We start from the raw sequence: 27,193 nt of genomic DNA, 5'->3' as shown, positions 1-27,193 counted from the left end.
CCTTGCTCCAGCAGGTTTCTTAATTAGTTCTCAGGTGTGATTATCATGAATAAATTTCATCTCATCATTCATGGCCTTCAGCCATTCAGTATTATTTCGACTCCTCATAACTTCCTTATAGTCTATAGGTTCTTCGTCTAGAACCTCACTGGCTGAGATTAAGGAATAAGTTATAAGATATGCATACCCAAGTCTCTGAGGTGGCTTCATAACTCTTCTCGACCTATCTCTTGATAATAGGTAGTCATCGACAGTTTCCTTAACTTCCTTAGTATCTTCTACTTCTTCTTTGACTTCATCTGGGATATGCAATTCAGCATCAACTTGTTCCACCTCAACAGGAATCTATACCTGTTCCATCTCTTCATCATATATTTCTGCACTTCGACCAACATCATCAGTTTTCTTAAAAGCCATTTCAACTTCATTGAAAACTACATCTCAACTAGTTATACTCTTCTTGTGACCTGGATCTAGACACCATAACCTATAAGCTTTGAATCCTTCAGGGTATCCCATGAACATGCATTTCAGAGCTATAGGTTCAACTTTGTCTAGCCTAATGTGAGCATAGGTTACACATCCAAATACTCTCAGTTTGTCGACATTTGGTGGATGTCCCGACCAAACTTCTTCAGGTGTCTTCATATCTAAGGCAGTCGAAGGACATCTTTTTATCAGATATGTTGCTATCAAAATAGCCTCAGCCCAAAATACTTTCTTTAACCCTACACTAATCAACATTCATCTAACTCTCTCCAAAATAGTTTAATTAAACCTTTCGGCCAAACCATTTTGCTATGGAGTACGAGAAGTAGTTTTGTGCCTTGTAATACCAGAGGCAGCACAAAAATTGTCGAACATCTCATTGAAAAATTCAAGGCCATTATCGGTTATGAACCTCTTGACCTTTCTGCCAGTTTTATTTTTGACCATAGTCTTCCAACTTTTGAAATTCTAAAAAGTTTCATCCTTAGTCTTCTAGATGAATACCCATAACTTTCTGGAATAGTCATCTACTATGGATAGAAAATACCTCGCTCCTGAATGTGACGGACACCTTGCAAACCCCAAAGATCAGCATGGATGTAATCAAGGGATCCATGTGTTCTTTGTTTGCCTTTTTTGAACTTCATTCTACAAGATTTTCCAAGTACTCATTGTTCACAAAACTCCAGCTTTCCGACTTTGTCTCCAGTAAGCAGATTTTGTTTTCCCAATTCGACCAGACCCCTTTCACTGACACTGCCCAATCTCATGTGCCAAATTTATGTCTTCGAAAAAGGTTTTGTGGATGCAACATTTATCAAACCACTTACAACTTCAGCCTCAAGGGTATACAAGTCTTGTTTCTTCACGCCTCTCAAGACTTCCTTCGACCCCTTCATGACTCTTAGGATACTTTTCTCTCCTTGGAAAACATATCCTTTCTTGTCGAATTCACCAAGAGAAATCAAATTTCTCTTCAAATTGGGAACATACCTGACTTCAGTCAACAACCTTATTGACTCATCATGGAGCTTAAATCTCACGGATCCAACACCTGCAATCTTGCAACCTTTGTTGTTTCTCAGCAATACAAATCCACTATCTTGATCACATAATTCCTCGAACAAGTCTTTGTTTGGACTCATGTGTCAAGTGCAACCTAAATCCATAATCCACTCCTTACTCAAGTCACTACTTGAAGCCACAAGAACATGAGATGATTCGAAATCATCTTGAACAATGGTTGTGTTGCCATTATCCTTACCTCCATGATCTTTGAGGCATTCATGGAAAACCTTTCTTGTGTGACCCTTCTTCTTACAATGATAACATCAAATACCAGATGCTTCGCCACTGTAAGACTTCTGCTGACTTTTACCTTTCTTCTTGTCGAACTTACCATCATTTCGCAAGAATTTTCCCTTAACGGCCAAACCTTCACCAACCGTTGAAGGTTTATGCTCCTTTCACTCATTCAAGTCCTTAGAATACAAGGTTGATTAAATTTCTTCAAAGGTCAAGGACTCCCTTCCATACAAGAGAGTTTCTTTGAAGTGAGCATGTGACCTAGGCAAAGCGCACAACAGCAACAATGCTTGATCTTCATCATCTATCTTTACATCAATATTTTCAAGATCAAGAATCAGCTTGTTGAACATATACAACTGCTCAGCCAACACTTTGTCTTCAATCATCTTCATTGAATACAAAAACTTGCTTCAGGTAGAGCCGATTTACCAGTGATTTGGTCATGTATAAACTTTCAAGTTTCACCCATAACCCTGATGTCATCGTCTCCTTTGATACCTGTCGAAGAACCTTATCACCAAGGCTCAACAAAATTGCATTGTGGGCTTTCTCTATCATGGTCATCTTTTCTTTTTCCTTAACGCAACATCCATAACTGCCACTCCCTTCAACGCTTCCAAAAACCCTGATGAACTAGTAGGGCTTTCATCTTCAAGCGCCACAGACCAAAATCATTCACTCTGGTGAACTTTTCAATCTCATACTTTGTTGAAGGCATCTTCTCCACGCCCACCGCACCAATTTGTTGTGAAAACGATGTCAGGAACAAAGTATAATAGGGAACACAATGGGAAGCAAGAAGAATAACAAGGAATTGGTTATAAATGTTATTTCTTACTTTCTCTTTGAATCAAGATTATAAGTGTTACAAGAATAACAAATAACCCTCTCACCCTAAATTAGGATTTTCCATATGCAATAATGAGAGACTAGTATGCTATTTATAATAAACCTAACATACCAAACTACTGGCTTTATCACAAATATCCATTACAAGCTAACTTGGGGTACAAGATAACTTAAACAATTGGACATTACAAACAAGCCCAATTAGAAATACTTACAACCCTAGCATTTTGACACCCATATACTAGAACACAGTTCGACTAAAGTATGTAGGTCTTCTACAGCAGCATGTGAACAAGCTTCGACCTCATGCATATTCTCTATCAAACCAGAAGCTACCCTTCGACATAATAGAGTTTGATCCAATTCTCACATAATTCTATAGCTTAACCTTAAGTATTCAATTCATTTTTCTATAAACAGATGGCAAAACTTGCACCTCTTTATATTTCTCACCAATGCTCCCACCTTTACAAAATTCTATTTTATCTTTTTTTTAGGAGGTTACTATTCAAACACATACCATGTTCCAAGTATTCTTAACATGACATTCAACATCAAGAAAAATAAATGCGAACAACTAATCACATATGCAAAAAAAAAAAACAGTTACACCCTTCTTTACGTTAAGTAAGCTTTTATCAATAGAAAGAAATGATCTCCCCGATATCAATGATGTGTGATGATCTTATTGAAATGTCAAAAATTATAAAATACACAAGCATATTTAAAAGACCAAATTTAAATAGGACATATTCCCACATTCGTACCGGTTTAAATGTAGAACAACATGTTAAGTTAAGAGTGAATATAATCGGCTTCAACTCATATGAACTCAACGTCTTACCTAAAGACAAATGCATAAAAGTCTAACCCCCCGCCCCCCATGTAACACAAATCTTTCTCAAAAGAATTCCCCCAATCATACGAGGCCCGAAAAAAATTCTTGGGAGTTTAAGTTTGTCTACTACTAAATCTAATGTTTTATCAAAATGGTTAAATTCATTAGTTAACGTTACTTTTAATAGTGATGGAAGTCTGTCACATTATGTTTTATATTAAATTTATTTACTTTCAAGTGTTGAATATGTGACCCCGTACATAAGAGAGGGGTGAATTGTGGAGGCTTGAAAATAATTGATTTAAAACGAAATCATTTTAAAAACCAGAGTTTGAAAACATTTTATAAAAAATCTTTGAATATGCAACGAAAATTCAAAGTAAAGAAATTAATTGGAAAATAAAAGAGATAAGGGAAGAGGGCATTACACCAAAAAATTATAGAGGTTGTTGGGCATGTGACTCGATACAGAAGAGGGGGTAAATTATGGAGGTTTAAAAAATTATAGTTTAAAACAAAATCAATTCCTAAATCAAAGTTTAAAAATATTTTCTAAAAAATGTTTAGATATGCAGCGATAAGTATTGCTAAAGAAAATTAGCGGAAAGTAAAAGAGTTAAGGGAAGAGATTACAACCAAAGTTTATAGAGATTTGTTCTCAAAGAAATGACTCATTCCTTTCCCTAAGAACATATCTTTAAACTATCTTATAATTCCCGTGAGCTTTTAGAATGTTAAGCCTGTGAACCCCCTTATCCAAAGAAAATTAAGTTTTAGGTTAAATCCCAACCAAACAACAAACTGAGAATGAAGCGGTGAGTCTTCTTTTCAAACAATGAACAGAGCTTTGAGGAGTTAGGCTCTATACAAAATTGAGATTTTGCACAAGTTGATCTCAAACTAAGTTGGATTTATGAGTTTGTATTGTAACACCTTAAACTCTGAAATCTCTTATTTAAATAAAATCATATAAAAATACTTATTTGACTACACTACTAGAAAATTGACTTTTAGTGACCAAATTAGTGATTGAAAATTTTCGGTCACTCTAGCTACCGAATTAGCCACCAAAAATTAATATCTTTTGAATAAAATTTAAATGTCTCAAAATCGGTCACCAAATAAAGTTAGTGACCGAATTAGCAATTGATTATTCAGTCTCAAAAAACGATTGTAAAAGTTAAAAAGATCACCCTATGGTAACCATGTGTTATGCCATGATTTTTGTAATAAGATCACCATATGGTAACCATGTGTTATACAATCAACAATCCATCATATGTTTAACTACACCACTATCCCAATTTGTTAGAACATACTTTAGAAAAAGCCATAAAATAACACCATATAGTTTGAGCAGTTGAGCGTGATTGAACTTCCTTGGAAATAGAACATTATATATTACATACAAAATAAATTGGAAACTCATGGTAATTGTAGAAGTATGTCTTAAACCAATCGAATGCCACCACCAGAAGATTCCTAAGTGATGAAGAGAAGGAAAACATGTTTCAAGATTGCTAGAAACCAAAACACCAAACATAACTGGGAACGACATAGGGAACTAGAGTCGCAGAGCTTCAATCTATCGGCTGACCTAAATTGGAAGGGGAAAGTAGATAAGATACTAAGGCCGTTGTGATTTATTGTGACAGTCGGGAGACTAGAAGCACTTGTAGGTCCTTGAGCAACAATTTTGGTCTATAAGGTTCACTAGTATCGGGCCTGGCTGTTTTTGGTTCATTGATTCATGCATTACTAGGTTATTTTGTAGGCATGTTATAAATTTGTTGGGTATTAGAAATAGTAAATATGTATCCCTATCATTCTTGTTGTCACAACCTTCAGATTGTAGTCTAAAATACAGAAGGAAAATATGGAAATCCTAGTAGGAAACTTAGACAGGAGAACATAGAATTTGCTTGGAGTTCTTAGAATTTGGGAAACCTTTGGAGGTATCTATGGGGATTGGTAAACACTTATAAATGAGACATCGAGAATTTTTTTTGAGGCAACAGTTTTGGGTTGTGAAAAATAAAGATACAAGAAATATTAACATAAAAAAATGTGTTGGAGCATTAGAGGTTCTTGAGCTTAGCATGTGATAAAAGCTCTAATTGATTGTTGAAGGTTCGTGGACTGATATTGCAAAAGCTCAAATCTGATCTTAGTGGAACTCACAAAAGGAAACTTTCGGGGACATAAGCAGGCCAAGTTGTTAGGTTGAACCTGTATTAATCTCTGGTGCACTCTCTTGGAACTCTTCTCTCTTTAAGTCTGATCCACTTTAAACTTACGGCACACCTTCATTGCATCCCCATAAGCCTTCTTCCAACATTTCTCTCCTTCGGCAAGGGAAGCCTTCAACTTCGATATCTAAGCAACCAAAGTTGACGAAGAACCGTATCGTTTCACCTCTTTCTGCAAAGAGTCAACAAGCCAAATCTTTATTTGTAACTCAGCCAATTACTTTTCAATCGTGGAATTCTCCGCTCAAGGGTCTTACACTTCTCCTTGATGTCATCTCGCTCCCTAACAAGGTCACTAGAACCTAATACATCATCTTGGCCAATAGATACCATTGAAACCAAGGATCTGACCCAAAATAGGGTGTAGGGGTGTTCATTCGTTCGGGCAAATCCGAACCAAACCGGAATCCAAACCAAACCATAATATTTGGTTCAGGCATTTTTTTAGTTCGGGAAAAAACCGAACCAAAATAACGAAATCCGTTGTTAATTGGTTCGGACATCAGATTTTCAAAACTCTACCCGCGGACCCGTCTACCCGAACCAACCATAACTAATTTGTACAATTTATATCATAATTATCATGGAAACTAGTATAAAATATTCTCAAGAAGAAAAAAAATGAAATTTCATTTGTGACCTTCATAATCTATATCGAGAAAAAAAATTAGGGATTTTATATTATTATTAAAATTTAGTTGATGTAAATTAGATATTTTTAAAACATATTTGTGCACATTTGCTGTTAGTGTATCCAATCAATCCAACCCGCTGTTTCTCGATTTGGTTCGGTTTGGGCTTTATCGCAAAAATGTGCAAATCCAATCCAAACCAATCCATATATTTTTGATCGGTTCGGACATTAGATTCTCTCAAAACCGAATCAAACCGGCCCGCGAACACCCCTAACAGGGTGTGGGAAACATCCACAAAGATACCTCGCCTATAAGTCGCAGACAGGATTAGACGAAATCTAGGTCCTTAGTGGTCACGACAATAGTAAATTCCTCCGGGTGCTGGGTACCCAAGATGGAAGAATGGCATGAAGCCGAAAGAAAGATGTAAGAGCCTCTAACTTAGCATCATCTAACAAACGAACTCGTTTGGCAGAACCTCATTTAGTAGGAGTGGACGATCAATCACCCTAATTCCTTTTGACACGAGAAGGAGATGGTGAAGACTCATGAATAGAGAGGCCATTCGTCACAATACTCAATAGTTCCACCTCGAGATTTATACATGGGATAATAGTCATAACTATTGGAGCAATAATTATGGTCGACGCCCGGATCACTACAACAGTAGTCTCCACAACTCAATCTGATGAGTTGTTCGTAAGACCCTAATCCTTGGCAAGCGCAAGAACCTCATACAATTGAACCATGTTATTTGAAATATACAAGTTACACTTGTTAAAAAAATCTCCCCGGGTCCCCATCCTCACCTAAGAGTTTTTGCCTTTTGGCACGATCAGGCGCATTGATAATCACATAAGTATCATTTCGCATCTTCTTTTGCTGAGAACCAATCCCTGATCATGGGTATCATCCCGAGAGGTGTGGGCCATGTAAAAGAGATAAAAATAGCTCATGATAAGGTTTCCAAGATTTATGCTTGGCACAAAGTTGGAACACTTTCATATAAGCCCAAGCCCCCAAATAAAGTTTTGAGGGGGCAACTTTTAGGCGGGCCATTACGGCGACCTCGAAATCAGAAAATGCAACCTGGTGAAGAGACATTCATACAAATGAACCGAGCAGCCTTTAAAGGAGCTGTGTCATCTCTATCGGATAAACTGTAAGAACAAACTAATCCGAGGAGCTCCCAACCATAATATATGCGTTGGTTATTATCGCGATAATGTTTAGATTTTAGAGTAGAAGGAGTCCCTATCACTTCAGTGACCACCCAATGGTATTTATTTGCGTTCTTTGGATCGCCTAACTGTAGTCCTTTTCGGGCTAGGCCATATGCCTTAAAGTGGTCGACGAGGTTGATCCAATATACAACATGAGATATTATCCGGTACTCCAAATGGTTCACGATTTCAGCATCTCTAAGCTTGCGAGCATTCATCCATCGATAAAAATGGATGAAGTTATCAGCACATTTCCTCCTTCACTTGGTAGCTTCTATTTTTGCCTCAATCAAGATTGGAGGAGGCATTGGTTTCTCGATAAGATCCCCACCCCTGTCGGTTTTCCCTAAAAAGTGAGTTCCTAAAGAGTCACTAAAAGAAGCACTTTTAGAAAAAGAGTCCCTAGATACACTTTCCTTTTTAGAATCCTCAATAAGAGAAATGATCACATATTTAAAATCCCACTAGCAAAGGAAAGATAATGCTATTTAGGTTCCTTTCTCCTTCTCGAAGAGGTAGAATCGCTACCCTTTGAATCACTCTATATTTTAATAGGGTTATCACTTAGGAGATTAGCAACCAGATATCCTATGCACGCAATTGTATAGATTAATCACTCGAGCCAGGGAGGACCTCAATAGGTGGCAAAACTCTTCCTTAAAATATTTAACACAACTACATACTCAAAGCTGAATTTAGACCCAAAATCTCTAATTAAACTGAAAGAGACCTTTAGTATCTCATTCAAGTACTATTGAATTATACATTACATGTTTTATTTTAACATAAAATAAATCGATATCAATATTATTTGTTAGACTAATCTTATTTTACTCCTTCACCAATCCTTCATATTTCAGTACAAGTTAATAATATTAATAAAATATATATTTTTTAAAATACATATTTAAAAAAAAATGTAAGATTTTACTATTAGATATACAAATTTTAATTTTATAAGACCGTATAGAAAGAGGGGGAGAAGTACAAGTTACCGCAAATTAACAACAACAAAGAGTACTTTGGAAAAAGATATGCAAATAAAATATATAGTTAATTTAATAGAATGACCTAATTACCTCCCATTAAGCCGGAAATATTTGCCCTCGATAGCAAAATCACAAAATCCTGCCCCTTAATTCAGCGGCAAACTCATCGAATTGACGAAAACACCCTTTACTTCTTTTCCACTCCCAACTCAACCTTTCTCCTCTACCAGAGTCAAAGATCCTCTTTCTCTTTCTTATTTCTCACTGCACGCGAAAATTTTCTTTTCAATTGAACTCGTTTTCTATTTCTTCTCCACCATGAAACAACCTTGAACCTACAATAGAAAAAAAATCAGTTATGGATTTGCTTGAAGGCGTTGGAGAGAGTTCATCGCCACCGCGCTCCTTCGGCGGTTACAGCCACGATATCAGAACCGACGTTTACAACCGATTGGTGGAAACCGGCCACGACGAAGCCGTATCGAATCCGGATTTTCGTGAACAGCTTGAAGCTCACTTCAATCGCTTGCCTCCAAGGTTCATCATCAATCCGATCGCTACTGTTCTCCGTTGTCAATTTTACTTTTCTCTCCGTTTTGTTGTAGATTTGAATTTGAACTGTTTTTTGTTTGTTACAATATGAATGCACTCGTAATCGTAATCGCGCGTAGTGTCTTTCGATTTTTTTAGCTAAGATTTGAGTTGGTAGCAGATTTGGTCAGTATTAAAAGGAGTAAGCAATTCAAGTGATGGTGTGGTGTGCACTTTTAAGCAATCTATTGGTGTTGTTTCAGTTATGGACTTGATGTTAATGTTGATAGAGCTGAAGATGTTTTAGTTCACCGGAATCTTCTTGATTTGGCAAGAGACCCCGATAAGCGCCCTGTTTACCATATACGCTTATTGGAGGTATTGTAATTACTTTTTATTAATTTGGTTCCAAATTTTGAATGAGTTCTAGAAATAGTAACTTCATTTTCAAGTACAACATGTTTAGTAGCTCATCATATGATACTTATTGATATTTTTCTTTTATTTTCATATTAATGTCTATAGCTATGAAGTACTAGCACTGACACTAGCACAACGTTGACACATGGACACCGGTAACACTTTGAGTAAATGGAAGTGATTGATCATAACTACTTGTGTCGATATTGAACTGAATTTTCTTCTCCTTTGCAAATTTGGTGGGCAGAATATTTCTACTAGGACAGATGGCGAAGATCAAGAAATTGTAAGTACTCATACTAGCCCTGAGTTATCTTCTCATACAACAAATGGGGGAGTCGTAGCATCTAATAAGAGGTATTCAGTGAAATGTGAAGAATAATAATGTATATATACTTGCACACACATTTTCCCAGGAAGGTTTCGTGAATATGTTCATGAAAATATAAATTTTATAATCTATTATTCATATAGTTCATATCTTCAGAACAAGAGATCTTGCAACTGAGTTTGAGCCTTGCTCAAAGCTTGAGGACCTAAATTTGGATGTTATAAAGAACTCCAAGGAAACAAAAGAAAAATTTGTTACTGACAGCTTTTCTCAGAGGTACCAATTGAATAAGATTGTGACGCAGATTCTTACTTTATCTTTCAATTTTTGAAATAAATATCTTGTTACATTGATCAGAACCGGGTATGGCTGCAATTTTTATTATTTTTATTGTTGTTGTTTTGAGAGCAGGAATTTAGCTCTATACTTGTTACCATGTGTAAGCGTGTCAGATATTTCTGTTTCTTGACAAAGATAAAAATCTATTAGAATTGAAGTTACAAGTGGAATTAGAAAGTCCAAACTTCTAAAAATTTGTGCTAGATGAGAAGATAATAGAAAGACCAATAAAACCAAGAGAAATGTATTATGAGAATGTTAGATGAACTCTCCGAAAATTTTATTTTTGGGTAATGCTAACTTGTGCCCTAAGGGTATATGTTAAGAAACACATTAATGGAAAGTTTGTCTTGAAACAAAACAATGAAAACATTAATCATAAACTTTTAATAAAAACATTACACAATTTTCAATAAAAAGTTTATACATTTAGCTCTTAACATGTGCCCTAAGGGCACATGTAAGCAGTATCCTTTTTTAAAGCGTGAAATGATACAGAAACTGGTACTTTGTATTTAAAGCGCCAAATGTAGTAGTACCTTACGTTTTGAGTGTTAGGGTGCAAACTATTCTGTTGTATTGTTACTTCTATTGCATTAGCATAATACATAGCTAGGTTTTTCTACTATTAGTTCTTGATGTAGCTTTTGTTTCTAGTACCATATGTTTCCTTCTTTTATAGTAGCTTCTCTTACCAGCTCTGAGATTGCCAAGAGGCATTGGAATCATCTCTGGAAGCTTGGGGAAAGTCAGACGAGGCTGTCTGAGATGATTGATACAGAGAAACAAAAGGCTTTGACTGAAAGTGTTGTTGCCCTGGAGGCTGGCAGAGCTATTGTAAAGATTGGAAACTGATTCTGTGAGTACTGGAATAATTGAGGCTGTTTAAGAATATAATTGGCATTAAACCTATGGCTATGATAGCACATGGATGCATCATGGCCAGATTTATAGCATACTCTGCACTGAATGCTATTTTAGCCACCACAGCCACCTCTTCCAAATCTACCTCCCCTCCCCTGCCTCAAAATTACTATTTCTACCATTGATCTGAGTGCAATGAACATGTGGTGCAGGTGCTTCTTGATTTGAAACTTGAGAAGAAGAAACCTCTAACAGTTTGGAAATTCATGCAATGTTAAAAATCATAGGCTCACCAAGTTGTTTGAATATTTAAATTCTATTCTCTAATGCTGCTAAGGGAGATTTAAAGTCAGCAAAATCAAATACTTCAGGCTTACTGTTGGTGAGAGGAATTAGGGTTTCATATTCAATAGGAAGACCTTCAAGGATAACATCCAATTGTACCTGCTCAGAAACAGTTTCTCCAAAAGAATTCGATGAATCTGCTAGAGCATTAATGCGCACAAAAGACTTAGGGATGGGTCTATCACCTTTCTCTGTGATTCGTAATTCAGTTCGGAGTTGACACGCCTAGGATTTGGTTTGAACTTGAAAATGAATAAGGATTCATTCCCATAGTTAGAAGGCATGTTGGCAACCAATGACTCTTGGTAGTAATGATAAAGATAGACAGGATTGCAGTTTGCAACCAACTAAGCGGCATTTGATCTTGAAGCTCCCAAGCATGTATGCTTAATTCTCAATACCAATAGCATGGTCAACAATTGAAAGATACTGTGGTGGAATACGGGAGCTTACCACATCAAGATAAAGTCTGTATGCTTTTTAGAACCGGATCAAGTTGCTGTTTCCAAACAAGAAAGCTGCAACCATTTAACTTCTCAGTGATAGCCATGGTTAAGCTTTAGAAGCTCTAGATACCATGAAAGGATCTGATCCAGGGTTCATAGCTTGAAAATAGAGAGAATTTGAGAGTAAGATAAAACTGAATCGGCTATGGAAAATTATGAGTATTGAAGTTATGAGACTCAGCAATATGACTCTGATATTTATAGGGCAGGATAGTTATACAAAACTAGTCCTGAGGTGCTTACAGCTGCTAACTGAATCTGATATGAAAATCCTTTAAATTGGAATTATGGGACTAAGCAATATGACTCTGGTATTTATAGTACAGGGAAGGTACAAGATATTAGTAATGAGTTAGTTACAGCTGCTGACAGCTGTAACTAACTCCATAAGTGCAAAGCTTATACAATGCACATAACAGGGTTTAATAAAGTACATATGAGCCGGAGCTATTCAAGCATATACTCTAACAACTACTACAGCAAAAGCCAAGAGAAGAGACTTGAAGCAGGAGCTACCAGAAAATAGTTGAAGTACACATGCTATATACTAGGGAGTGCAACAACAAACAACAATCATACACCCGACAATACAACAAATCATATGCACGCTTAACACTAACATATGTCTAGATAGCAGTTCCATGTATGTCTAACTTAAAGGAAGAAAATAACTTTATTTTGGGGGTAGGGATGGGCAAAATGAGAGAAGGAAGTTGTTCTTGTATCAACTCATTTACTGATTCATATGAAGTAAACAAGAGGCCCCAACAGAAATATCATGTGCATTATAGAATAATCGGGTTGGAATTGGAAAGTTTGTTTTGCTCTGATGAACTTGTGTATTTTTTAAATGATCTTTTCATTTTGGAGGATATACTAGTGTCCCCGTGTTTATGTTATTTTTACGTAATTAAAAAGTTGCATAGAATTATTTATTATGACCGGTATATTTAACCTTCTTCCAGAGTGTTAGAGAATTAGGACCTTTGATCTCGAGTCTTAAACTTTATAATATGTGGTCTCTCTATATTGCAAATTAAAGTATTACTTGTGTGCAAAATTCTACCTGCATGATTCAACATCTTTGCTTGTGGAAAATAAGTTAAACATAAAATGCAGGCATGAAAATTCAAGTGTCCCAGTTCATGAAATAATATTTTCTGCTGTTGACAAACCAAAGCTTTTAAGTCAGGTATGCTGGAAAAGTTTATCTCATCTTTTTTATAACTAAAATTTGCATATTTTGCAAGTTAATTTAAACTCCAAATGTAAATGAGCTAAAATTTTCATCTACACTTCATAAAAAATATATATTTGTTTTCCATTGTTTTCTTGATTTGACATGTATGCAGAATTTGTGGAATGAAATGGAACCATTCCTTAAAGTTGTATGTATTTGATTACTATAATTTATTGAGGAGTTTTGGAGTATACTATTATATAAAGTTATATAAAGTAAAGATAGAAAATATCTAAAGAAACTTTTTGAAAGCTAATGTGGGATATTGAAAAATGAAGATTTGATTCATAGACTTTCTGCATCATTGTTTTCTTGATACTGACAAGTGTTCTGTATTATTGCATATTCTTGTTAATTTGACACATTATCATTCCTACATAATCCATAAACATTGATCTTCTAGGTAGATTTTGGTGATTTCCTTTGTGAGAACTTAGCTCCATTTTGTTATTATGATGAAGTATGAGGTTCTATTTTGTTAATGCCTTAAAATATGAGTGACGGATAGCATGATTTCTTTTGATGAATGATATTTCCTATTGAAGGATAGCATGATTTCTTTGATGAATATTATTTTCTTTAGCTGTCCGCTTTGCTGTCTGATATTGGGCTTAACATCCGTGAAGCACATGTATTTTCTACAACTGATGGCTACTCCCTCGATGTTTTTGTGGTAGATGGATGGCCACTAGAGGTATGCTGCTACTTGCGGTGAATTTGTTGCTATTTGTTTCCTCTTGAATACCTCTGCGAATTTGTATCTTTATTTCCTCGAAACCAATCATTGTTCTTAAATTTAAATTTTACATTGGCATTTGTGTTGTTGCATGCATCTCTCCAAGTCAATATACAATTTTGTACTTGGTGTTTAAAATGTTCAACTCTGCTACTGACATCTAAGCTTCTGAAGACAGATTAGGTGTGAACACCAGTATTTTAACTCACTAATGTTCATCTGAATCATAATTACTTAAGACTAATAATTGTATCAGATTTTTAATTTGGATTATAAAGTGAGTTGGTCTAAACCAGGGCATGGGCTTGTAGGCTATAAAGGCGCATTGTTATTATATTTCTCTTGTGTCAGGGATCTATGCTAAGTCCCATTGTTGCTGACTTTGCAATCTTGTGCCCAGGAAACCGATGGGTTGTACGCTGCTATGGAAAAAGCTGTAGCAAGGAGTGAGGTGCGTTTTGTCTTCTTGACTTTGTATCTACGAAATCTTATGTTTGTTTTATTTGAGATGTTGAATTATATTTCCATCAAGAATGAGTAAGATAGTGATTTTTGATGATCGTTGGAATGTCTTTTCTGCAATAAACTTTTAAAAAAACAACTCAATAGTTTCCTTGGACATGGCTCATGAGTATAGGATCTCAAGGGAGGAAAAATATTGTGGATTTTAAAACCGAATATAAAGAAACAGACCACTTCAAACATAACAAATCATGGAAAGCAGTTAAGTTTTAGCTTGCTTTTGACAAATTTAAAAGTAGTATTGCAGTTTCCCATGGCTCATGCACAATAGATTCCTTATAGGGTGGACAATTATGAAAAGAAGCTGGAGAAACCCTCAAACCCCATGTTCATACAAACTGCCAAAATATCAGTCTAAAGCTGCCAAAATATCTAGTCCAAAGCTGCCAATTAACCCCACTGTAAAAAATGGTGTCAGTGGTTAATCTACAAAAATAAAACATAAACATATGGATTAACAGACCTTGTCAAGCCACATATGAGCCTGTTACAAATAGTTAATATTACTATTTATACTAATGTCCCAAAATAGTCTTCAGTAACATCACATACTGTATTTTATTTAAAAATCATTATGCACAATTCTTCTTTGTAGACTATAGTTGATATGTATCTTACCCTTTGTTTTAACATGTACTTTTTTTGGCTTTAGGAAATATTCCCTAAACCCTGTTCATCAGAAATCCACTTCAGTCATAGAAAGTGTAATCTGTATTTCATATGATCACAAACATAATTGTAACTCATGATGTTGATATATATATATATATATATATATATATATATATATATATATATATATATATATATATATATATATATATATATATATATATATATATATATATATATATACACACACCTAGTTGCCTAATTGTGACATAGTTATCTTCATTGCAGCCTCAAATACCTTCATTGTGTCGGGTTTGAAGGGGTGAATTAGTCTCACATTGCTTAGAGATATGACATATGTAGTTTTTATAATGTTTGGGCAGCCTCATCTTACAAGCTGGTTTTGTAAGGATGAGTTAGGCCAACTCAAATTCTAAGATAGTATCGGGGCCTATCCTAGATTTGTTGCCGGCCTTCTTGCGTCGTCCATGCTCCATACTTCAGGCCCATTGAGGTCCAATCACGAGAGTGTATATTGGAAATTCCTCCTTCATTGTGGGCCTCCCCTAGTTGCCTAGTTTTGGTATTTGAGTTTCCTTCATTGCAACCTCCATCAATGGCCTTTGTAGTGTTCATAAAGCTTGGGCAACCCCTTCATTTTACAAGTCGGTTTTATAGTCACGAGTTAGGCCAATTTAAATTCTAAGATGGTATCGGAGTCTATCCTAGTCCTATTATTGGGTTTCTCGCATGGTTCACGCTTTAGGCTCATTGAAGCCTGAGCATGAAGGTGTGTTGGAAATTCCGCCTTCATTGCGGTCTTTCCCTAGTTGCCTAATTGTGGCATTTGAGTTGCCTTCATTGTGGTCTCCAACACCTTCATTGTGTAGGGTTTAAAGAGGTGGATTTAGTCACATTGCTTAGAGATATGACCTCCAACACCTTCATTGTATTGTGTTGGGTTTGAAAGGGTGGATTTAGTCTCACATTGCTTAGAGATATGGATTGTGTAGTGTTTATAAAGCTTGGGCAAGCCTCACCTTACAAGAAGGTTTTGTTGGGATGAGTTAAGTCAACCTAAATTTCTAAGATGATATCAAAGTCTATCCTAGATAGGATGCTGGGCTTCCCGCGTCATCCATGTTTCAGGCCCATTGAGGTCTGGGCCTGAGCATGAGGGGGCATGTTAGAAATTCCTCCTTCATTGCGGTCCTTCCCTAGTTGTCTAATTGCGACATTTGAGTTGCTTTAATTGCAGTCTCTAAGACCTTCATTATGTTGGGTTTGAAAGGGTGAATTTAGTCTCACATTGCTTAGTGATATGACCTCCAAAACCTTCATTGTGTTAGATTTAAAAGGGTGAATTGAGTCCCACATTGCTTAGAGATATGACCAGTGGAGTGTTTATCAAGCTTGGGCAGCCCTCACTTTAGAAGCTAATTTTGTAGGGATGAGTTAGGTCAATCCATATTCCAATCGATGCATAGTTTTACAAAAGAATACAATGATTACCAAAGAGGTTATGTAAACTTGTGGTTTAACTGCAGTTCTGATTTTTGCTGGTTTTTAGTGACCGTGGCGATACATATTCTTAAGAATCTTGGGTTGAGTCTAAACTCAACTTTACAAAACCAGTTTGTCAGATGAGGTTTGTCCTCGTAAACATATTTTGAGTTCATCTCAGCCAATACGGGACGTTTTGAGTCCATCTTTCATCGAATACGGGATTCTTAGCCCCCCTCCCGCGTCTAGGAATGGGAATTTGGATTGTGACTCGAGTGGACCCGATAGAAAAAATATGATAGCTGGTGGGCCAAGGGTTCTTGGATTGGCTTCGGTACCATCTTAAGAATATTGGGTTGAGTCTAACTCAACGTTACAAAACCAACTTGTAACGTGATGATTGTCCCCACTTATAAACATATTTTTCAGACTATATCTCATTCAAAGTGAGACTCTTACACACTTGAATCTTCTTATTTCTAATGATAGTCTATGTTTAATGTCTGAAAGGAATCTTATAATATTCAGTAATTTTCTTTCACTGCATCCGCATCTTGTAAAGTTGACAAAGGCTTTTATTTTACTCACTTCCATTTTATGCTTTCCACATCAGTCCCTACTTTATACCTAGCTCAAAGCATTAGGTCCTCTTTCTCAACAAGAATATGCGTGAACCTCCAAGTCAACCAAGGCTTTCTTTCAAAGAGGCTCAAATGATGTTGCTTGTTTGGTTCGAGCGATACAGTCCTAATTGTAAGGGGGTGTGCTGAGTCCAACATTGGCCAAAGATTTGGTCTTAGTAGTGATTATGAGGCTTGACCGCCCTCACCTTACGAGGAGTTTTGTAGGGATGTGTTTGGTCATGAGCTCAAATTTCATCATGCTAAGAAACAAAATGTTGTTGCAAGGTCAAGTGCAAAAGCAGAATAATGAGCCATGTTATCAATTACTTGGATATGGCATAAATAGTTACTTCAGCATTGTCAAGATACGAAAGACTAAGAGGCATTTGAATAAACCGTGTGTTTTGTAAAGCACTACAGAAACTTTATTATATATAGAGAGATTGCAGCTAATTACATGATATAGTCGGTGTGGGACTATTCTATATACAAATATTTTTAACACTATATATTTACAAATATCAACACTCCCCCTCAAGCTTGAGCATATAAGTCAAATGCACCAAACTTGCCACATATATAATTAGTTCTGGGACTTCGCATGGATTTTGTAAACACATATGCTAATTGGTCATTGAAGTTGACAAAGCTTGTAACAATTTCGCCTGATTCAATCTTCTCTCTGACAAAGTGACAGTCTATCTCAATATGTTTGGTCTTTTCATGGAAGACTTGATTTGAAGCAATGTGTAATGCAGCTTGATTATCACAAACAAGTGTCATTGGTCTTGCTTCTTCAATTTGAAGTTCTTTGAGCAACTGTTTTAACCAAATGAGTTCACATGTTGCCATTTCCATGGCCCTATACTTTGCCTTGGCGCTTGATCTTGCAACAACATTTTGTTTCTTACTTTTTCAAGATATAAGGTTTCCTCCAACAAGTACACAATACCCAGAGGTGGATCGTCTATCAATGGGTGACCCTGCCCAATCAGCATCAGAGTATCCAACAATCTGGGTATGTCCTTTATCTTCATACACGAGACCTTTTCTTGGTGCACACTTGATGTATCTCAGAATTTGGACAACAACATCCATGTGTTCTTGGCAAGGAGAATTTAAGAACCGACTTACCACATTAACTGCAAAAGAGATGTCCGAACGGGTGACTGTGAGATAATTAAACTTTCCAACCAATCTCCTATACCTTCCTGGATCAGATAGAGGCTCCCCCTGATTGGGTAGCAGTTTGACACTTGGATCCATAGGAGTATCAGCTGGTTTAGCGTTCAACAATCCCGTTTCTTGCAAAATATCCATAGCATATTTCCGCTGGAAAATCACCAAGCCATCTTTAGATTGGGCCACCTCATTTCCCAAGAAGTAGCGGAGTTTGCTAAGATCTTTTGTCTGAAATTGATTCGAGAGATGTTTCAACTGGAGTATTCCCTGCTGATCTCTGCCAGTTATCACAATATCATCCACATATACAATAAGATAGATATACCCTTGGGCAGAGTGACGATAAAACACAGAATGGTCAGCTTCTCTTCGGACCATACTAAACTGTTGTACTACAGTGCTGAATATACCAAACCAAGCTCTCGGAGATTGCTTAAGACCATAAAGAGACCTGTGTAGCCTACAAACCATATGTGAGGACTTCCTCTTCAAGATCACCATGTAAAAAGGCATTTTTGATGTCAAGTTGATGAAGAGGCCAATGTCGAATGGCCGCAATGGCTAGAAGAAGTCTAACAGATGCCATCTTGGCTACAGGCGAGAAGGTATCACTATAATCCAACCCAAAAATCTGAGTGTATCCTTTTGGCTATCAAACGAGCTTTAAAACGATCGATCTTACCATCTAGACCAACCTTTACTGTATAAAGCCAACGACAACCTACTAAAGATTTTCCAGAGGGTAGAGGAACCAATTTCCAAGTACCACTGCTTTGAAGAGCACACATTTCGTCAATCATTGCTTGCCTCCACTCAGGGTGAGATAATGATTCACCTGGAGTGTTAGGAATAGAAACAGAAGATAAAGAAGACAAACAAGTATACTGCAAAGAGGAAAGATGATGATAACATAAATCAATATAATGTGGAGAAGGTTTTCGTGTTTGACGTATACCTTTTCGAAGAGCAATCGGAAGATCAGACTCAGATTGCGGGATCGGATCCGGTGATGGCGAAGGCATCGAAGGAGAGTCTGCAATGACCTCAGGGGCATGTACTGCCTCAGGAATAGGTACGACAGAAGTGGGTTGGCGACGCTCATATGTTTGAAGTGGGCAAGTAGTGGGAGGGTCAACCGTAAGGCTAGAATGATGGGGGATAAATGGGAAATGGAACCATCTGGAAGAAGTGTAGGAGTACTTTCTTGAAAGGTTTCCGGAGTTACTTGGCTGGACTCGAAGTATGAAACAAACTCGAATAAGGTAACATCGGCTGATACGAGGTATCGTTGTAGAGTATGTGAGTAGCACCATAAGCCTTTTGGGATCGATGATAACCAAGACACACTTTAGTGATCGAGCTGATAGTTTATCAAGACCAGGGGAGAGATTATGTACAAAACACGTAGGCCTGAGAACTCGAGGAGGAATCGGGTGAAGAGGAGAGTTTGGAAACAGGGTTGAGTGAGGGATTTTATTATTAAGGACAGAGGAGGGCATGCGATTAATGAGGTAACATGCCGTGAGCACCGCATCCCCCCAAAACCGGAGAGGAACAATACCATGGAGAAGTATGGTACGAGTGGTTTCTACGAGATGCCAATTTTTACGTTCGGCTACCCCGTTTTGTTGGGGTGTATGGGGACAAGATGTTTGGTGCAGAATACCATTGGATGACATAAAAATTTGAAATTGTTGGGATAAATATTCGCGTGCATTATCACTTCTTAAGGTACGGATAGACAAGCCAAATTGGGTTCTTATTTCTTGATAAAATTTTTCAAAAATAGAAAACAATTATGATTTGTTCTTCATTTAAAATAGCCACGTGCAACGTGAAAAATCATCAATAAAAGTGACAAAATACCTAGGCCCAAAGGTAGACTCAGTACGCGTAGGACCCCAAACATCGGAGTGAACTAAAGTAAAAGGGGACGCAACCCGTTTATTGACTCGATTGAGAAAGTGACTACGAGTATGTTTCCCTAACTGACAAGACTCACAATGTAAACTAGATAATTTAGATAAACTGGACACCATCTTTTGGAGCTTGGGAAGACTTGGATGACCTAATTGCACATGTGAAATGAGTGCAGAATCTGTGGCAGAGCATGTGGTGGATGACGCAGAGAAGTAGTAGAGGCTTTGAGACTCACATCCGACACCAATCGTCTGTCCCGAACTCCGATGCTGCAAAGTAACAATACTATTAGTAAAGGTGATAGAACAATTAAGGGCACGAGTTAAACGACTGACTGATAGTAAATTAAACGGACAATTAGGTACATATAAGACAGAAGTAACAAAGAGAGACGGTAGGATTTGAACAATACCAATTCCTTGGGATCGAGTTTGAGAACTATTTGCGGCAGTTATACTAGGTATAAAACCAGAGGTAGAGAGGGAAGATAAAAGACCTTTATTACCGGTAACATGATCAGACGCACTAGAATCGAGGACCCAAGGACCAAGAGGAGGTGATTGAGAGAAGTAAACAGATGAATTACCAGTGTGTTCAACCGAAGCCATGGAATCCGAGTTTTGATTAGTCTTACACCACCTGAGAAAATCGTCGTAGCTTGGCGTAGGATTCTGAAGTGAAGGTGAAGTCTGCGTAGTATCTGAGTAATCAATTTGAGCTACATTTACCTGGCGTGGAGGTCTACCATGCAGCTTCCAGTAACGGTTGATAGTATGTCCAAGCCGGTTACAATGGTCACACTTGGGACGAGGTTTGGAGTTGGATGACCCTCCTCGAAGGCGATTTTGATTGTTTTCAAGAGATGCAAGGGCAGTTGCGTCACCTGGTGTTGGAGCAGCAATAAATGGAGGAGAAACCGAACCAAACGCATGAGGTGTAGCCAATGCAATAGTTGTTCACTAACTGTATCATTGTTAGGAACAATAGTACCTGATAAAATCTGATTACGAACGGATTCGAGTTCTGATGGTAGTCCTTTAAGTGCCATGACCATGAAATATTTACTCTGCTGTTCGGCATGAGCTGTTGCATCTTTTGCGTAAGGCATGAGGGATGCGTAACTTGCTTTCAAGGCATCAAGCTTGCTCAGATAAGCTTGCACATCCATATTTTTCAACTTTAGTGTGTTGAGTTTGTGGATGATTGTACAGAGCAGTGTTGTCAAAAGCGCGAGTCAACTCGCTGAATCGCACGAGTTTGCGCTTTACCCATAGATGACCGAGCGAAATCGTGACCAGAATTGCCGGAGAAGAGGATCGGCGCTGGATCGACGTGCTGGAACGGTGAATCGCAGGAACGGCGTGCGTTCCGATCTGTTTTTTTTTCGGGTCGGGTCACGAAACCCACCTTTGCTTTGTTTTTTTTTTGGAACTGTATTAAAAAAAGCCACGTTTCCTTTTTTTTTTTTTTTTTGGGGCTAAGACTCATTAATGATGAAACTCACCGTTTCATTTGCCCTTTTTTTATTTAAAATTAAACCTTTCATTGTGGCCTTCCAAGTTCCACTGTTTCTGCCTTTTTTTTTTATTTAAAATTAAACCTTTCATTGTGGCCTTCCAAGTTCCACCGTTTCATTTTCCTTTTTTTTTTATAAAAAATTAAATCTTTCTTTCTTTGAACCATCGTGGCCTTCCACCGTTTCTTGCTTCTGTTTGAATTATTTGCTTCTGTTTGAACTTATTTGATTTGTTTTGTTTCAAGTTATGTGATTTGTTTCTGTTTGAATTCCATGTTGAATTGTTTGAGTTTGAATTTTAATCTTTATGTTTGAGGTTACGATCCTACGGTTTTGTATTCCGATCCTTTTCCGATCTATGGAAAACCACAACACGGTACACAGAGCGGCATCAATTTTCTTCCATTTAGCGAGTTTGTCGGCTGCAACAACAGTCAATTTTGTGGTTAGGTGCGGTGCTCTTCATATCCCTGACCGCGAAACCACATTTCGGCAGTACGAGCCCATATGTTATACTTGGTTGATCTTGATAGTTTTTCACATGGGATCAGCGGAACTTTAGTAAAGGAGACATAATCACCGTCTCCCATAGCTTCAAGTTAACAAGAACAGGGTTGTTTGAACTGGAGGACATGTTTTCGCGATTCGGAAGAAAAAACAGAGATAGGATCTGTGATCAGGGGACAAAATCAAGCGGGGGAAAATAATTTTTTTCTTCGTGAACAGTACCACGACGGTGAATAGTAACAATGCGGTGAACAGTACAACGCGATGAACGGTACCCCCGTGATGAACAGTAACAAGGTTGTCGCCGAAAAAAATAGGCAAACCGGAATGATGACACGGCTTGCAGAAGGAAATTTCTCACCGGAAGACAGTAGGTCAACTGGGTAAAACACAGTGAAGAATTTTCTCTTAGTAGACTCTAGATACCATGCTAAGAAATGTGGTTGGACCCAACTCAACCCTACAAAACCGGCTAGTAGAGTGAGGATTGCCCCCACTTATAAGCACATGTTCAGACCATATATTGTCCGATGTGGGACTCTTAACACACCCCCTCACGCCCAAGACTAAATAACTGGAACGTGAAAATAAATGGTGAGTGGCCCAATAGCGGAAACCTGATAGTAGGTGGCCCACCAGATCTTAAATGAGGCTCTGATACCATGTTAAGATACGAAAGACTAAGAGGCATTTGAATAAATCATGTGTTTTGTAAAGCACTACGTATACTTTATTATATATAGAGAGATTACAGCTAATTACATAATATAGTCGATGTGGGACAATTCTATATACAAATATTTTTAACACTGTATATTTACAAGTATCAACGAGTATCTTAGATTTGTTGATGCAACATTGATGACACTTAAAAGTGAATAATTAAGTTGCTTTGCTTTTTCCTCAAATCCAATATTTCATGTGATGTGAGGAGTGAGGACTAATACCAAGATGAGTTGCCATTTTATTTGGGAGAAGATTGTATCTAGAGATATCTCTATCTTTGTTGGTTCAAATGATGAGTTGGAAGATGTAAAGGGTTCTCTGATTCTCTTTATTGTTTTCTCTTTCTTTACACTGGAAGACTACACGGTGCAAGTCCTATTGAAAAATTAGAAAAATCACACATTAGTCAAAGTTTAAAGTGATATTTTGGATTTATCCTAATATTTTGGATTAAGTAATTCTCTTGCTAAGCATGTAAACGAAGCCTGTAATATTGTAATCAATATTTTTCCTTTCTCTAGGGGTCATGGTCTCATTCTTCAAATTCTCATTCAGCTGTGGCAAAAGCCTTAGCAGCAGAAGGAAAATCTGGGGACTGGGAAATAGACAGGAGGTCGTTAAAGATAGGAGAAAAAATAGCATCTGGATCATGTGGAGATTTGTAAGTTTAGTTGTTTTGCCATTATTGTTTTCTATATTCTTTTATTTTTCTTTCTGTTCTGATCTATATCATAATATTTATATTCTCTTGCTTCTAATTCACTTCATGTTTTGTATAGGTATCATGGAGTTTATCTTGGTGAAGATGTAGCTGTTAAGGTTTTGAAATCTGGGCAACTGAATGATGCCTTAGAAGATGAGTTTACGCAAGAAGTAGCAATTTTGAGGCCAGTATTTTGCTTCCTTTGGTTTAAGAATTAAAACAATCCTGCATATTGCATAATTTGTTTTTTCATATAAATTTTTGTACAGCATATATTTTTTTTAACTGTTAACATTTTCTTGTACAGCATAACTGTTAACTTTGTTCTTAGTATGGGACGCTGGGAGTAGTTAGGTTTATTTCTTTAGTTTACATCACTCAGTCTTGCAAGGATTGAAATTTAACTAAGCATCTTTAAGACATAAGTGTAAAAATTTCTCACTTTTTCTTATATGTTGTGCCCAAATATTTATATGTGTGTTTCTCTAACCTGAAAATATTTTGACAATATGACTCGAGTATTTCTGAATAGAGACAGGTGCATCAAAAATTGTTGCTTTCTCTAGCCTGAAAATATTTTGACAATCAGATTTTTGTATCTTCTGAATGCAGACAGGTGCATCATAAAAATGTTGTTCGTTTCATTGGTGCATGCACAAAGTGTCCACATTTGTGCATAGTAACAGGTATTAGATCTACCCATTTGGTCATGCTGATATATAGTTGTACAATGGCCAATTAAAAGCGTAATTTGTAAATCACTCCCATTATGTATTCAAATGATATTTCAAAGTTTTGTATGTTCTGGCAGAGTATATGACTGGGGGAAGTCTGTATGATTACTTGCACAAAAATCGTAATGTCTTGGAGCTGTCTCAATTACTCAAGTTTTCAATTGATGTCTGCAAGGGAATGGAGTATTTGCATGGAAATAACATAATTCACAGGGATCTGAAGACAGCCAATTTGCTGATGGATACTCACAATGTATGAATCAGAAAGTTTGAATTTGAACTACTGCTGATATATATATATATATATATATATATATATATATATATATATATATATATATATATATATATATATATATATATATATATATATATTAATTTTCTTATCATGAATTTGTTTATTTTGTTTTCAAAGAAATATTGGTTTCATGTTTGTTATTTTATGAAATTCTATATCATTTAAGTTGTTTTATTTTTTCATTTTTGATTAGGTTGTTAAAGTGGCAGATTTTGGAGTTGCTCGGTTCCTTATCCAGGGTGGAGTGATGACTGCAGAGACTGGAACTTATAGATGGATGGCACCAGAGGTTTGCTATTTGAAATTAAAATCTGTTATGCCTTTTCATGTTTTAATATCAGAAGGGTCAGAAGGGTTGTTTTATTTCTAATCTTTGAAAATTTAAGCTTTTAATTGTAATGGATACAATGATAACTTACTTTCTCTCCATCTCCTTTTCTGCCTAAACCTAAATGCAAATAAATGATGCTCTATATTTTCATTATTACTAGACGTGTTTGGCATGTGATTTATTAGTTTTACTACTGTTTTACATTGGGTATCTTACTGTTATGGGATTTTCTCTCAAGGTCATAAACCACCAGCCTTATGATCAGAAGGCAGATGTATTCAGTTTTTCCATAGTACTATGGGAACTAGTGACAGCAAAGGTTGGAGTTTTAATATTTTATTCTCTTATTTATCTTCCTTTCCAATTCATTGAACTGATAAAAAAATTATATATAGATTCTTTGTACTGATATTTTTTTCCCTTTGGTTACTTCAGGTACCATATGATACCATGACTCCACTACAAGCTGCTTTGGGTGTGAGACAGGTTTGTTATTTATTTATCAGTAAAATTTATGTTTGATGCGTCAAATTGAGACCTCAATAAATTGTTGCTGTAAAACAGCATGACAACGCTATACACATCCAATTCTTTGTACGCCGTATTTACAAACACCATACCCACTGTATGCATACCTCTAGTCACAATATTCTAGAGTTGGCTGACTTGTGGCATTTTGAAATGATCTTGTCTTAGAGTCTAAAGTCATAATAAAAATAATTTGAAAGGTGTATTATAAGGAAAATTCTTATAATGATACAACATTTGTATAAGTTGCAGTGTTCAACCAGTAGTTTGCACTTTTGTGTCTGACCCGGTTGTGTGATTTTGACTTTTTTTCAGGGACTGAGACCAGAACTTCCAAAGCATGGGCACCCTAAACTATTAGATTTGATGCAAAGATGTTGGGAAGCAATTCCAAGCAGTCGTCCAGCCTTCAATGAGATAAGAGTTGAACTTGAAAATCTTTTGCTAGAAGTGGAGGTAAATCATAGTAACTTTTGTTTTTTGTTACTTTAATATATCATTTAACTTGGACCAGAACTTCCAAAGCATGGTCTAATCTTAGTTTTTAACATGCAAAGTGCAGAATAATTTAGAAGCTAATGGTGCTTAAGATTTCAAGCTCATGCTATTGTTATATTCGACTTATTTTCATACGGTTGGGGTGGTCTTTCGCTATTCAAATAGCTGTAGAGTTTTTCACGCTCCCTTTTACTCCAAGGGAAAAAAGGACTTCACAAAAGCTGACCAATACAGAGTGGGAACATGTAAAGAGGCATACTAATGTTATTGTTTATATAACTTAAATACATATTGTGAAAAGGAAATAACTTAATATATATACCAGGCAAAATCACGTCCATGTTAACTGTGTAAAGAAAGATGTAGTGAAAAGAGGAATGTATTCCACCATGTTTTGATGTGTTTTTTTTTTAATAATATAAGATGTGTTCTTTCAATTGACGTAAAATTAATGAAGTTGTATACAGAGGGTACTTATTATGTTAATGAATTAATGTTTCGGATTGTGTATCCAAGCTAGCTTAGTGCAGAGTATTACATTTGTTTATTACTAGATTGTCCACCCGTTTGTCCACCCGTGCTCCGCACGGATATATTAGAAATAAAACTACATTATTTTATAATAATTCATATTAAATTTTTTATTTGTATATAAAATTACTTTATAATCCATTTAGATTATGTTTGGAATTATACTTTTAATTTTTTAATGAGAAACAATAATACAAAAAGTGTTTTATATTATTGTTTTTTCTAGATTATCAGAAGATCTATTATGATTTCATTTATATATTAAAATAAGTAAATTATTTTAAAACATTATGATTATAGAAATATTACTACTTGAAGTATAATAAGTTTAACATTTAATTTATAATTTAGATTAATTTTAGTACAAATGAATATAATTGTATCAATCATAGTGAAAAATATGTAGATATTAAAATTTTAAAAGCACAATTATGCAAATTGTAACAATCGTATTGAAAAATAAGTAGATATCAAAATTTCAAAAGCACAATTATGAAATTATGTTGTAGTAAATCATGTTATTCTATATATAAAACATTTACATTGTAATAAATCTATATAATACAC

At 36.2% G+C, this 27,193-nt stretch overlaps 1 protein-coding gene across 3 annotated transcripts; it reads left to right on the top strand.

Annotated features, from left to right (window-relative positions):
- The first annotated feature begins 8,766 nt into the window (after positions 1–8,766).
- LOC131628397 (serine/threonine-protein kinase STY46-like) lies at positions 8,767–26,484 on the top strand. Of its 3 annotated transcripts, none has more exons than XM_058899222.1 (16): positions 8,771–9,117; positions 9,375–9,489; positions 9,779–9,888; positions 10,019–10,138; positions 13,036–13,108; positions 13,740–13,850; positions 14,293–14,343; positions 23,525–23,664; positions 23,783–23,890; positions 24,319–24,392; positions 24,518–24,693; positions 24,932–25,027; positions 25,308–25,388; positions 25,505–25,555; positions 25,913–26,053; positions 26,160–26,484. In XM_058899222.1, the coding sequence occupies exons 1-16, from the start codon at positions 8,939–8,941 to the stop codon at positions 26,184–26,186; spliced, it is 1,653 nt and encodes a 550-aa protein (XP_058755205.1). In that variant the 5' UTR covers positions 8,771–8,938; the 3' UTR covers positions 26,187–26,484. The 3 variants fall into 3 exon arrangements, with proteins under 3 accessions (XP_058755206.1, XP_058755205.1, XP_058755207.1); XM_058899224.1 differs by having other exon boundaries at positions 8,981–9,117; positions 9,293–9,489; positions 9,779–9,817; XM_058899223.1 differs by lacking the exon at positions 9,375–9,489 and having other exon boundaries at positions 8,767–9,117; positions 9,779–9,817.
- Positions 26,485–27,193: the final 709 nt, after the last annotated feature.

The sequence above is a fragment of the Vicia villosa genome, unplaced genomic scaffold (genome assembly GCF_029867415.1).
Source record: "Vicia villosa cultivar HV-30 ecotype Madison, WI unplaced genomic scaffold, Vvil1.0 ctg.000451F_1_1_2_unsc, whole genome shotgun sequence".
Classification (NCBI taxonomy): Eukaryota; Viridiplantae; Streptophyta; class Magnoliopsida; order Fabales; family Fabaceae; genus Vicia; species Vicia villosa.
The sequence above is the reverse complement of the archived record's forward strand: the minus strand, read 5'-3'. Positions and strand labels throughout refer to the sequence as shown.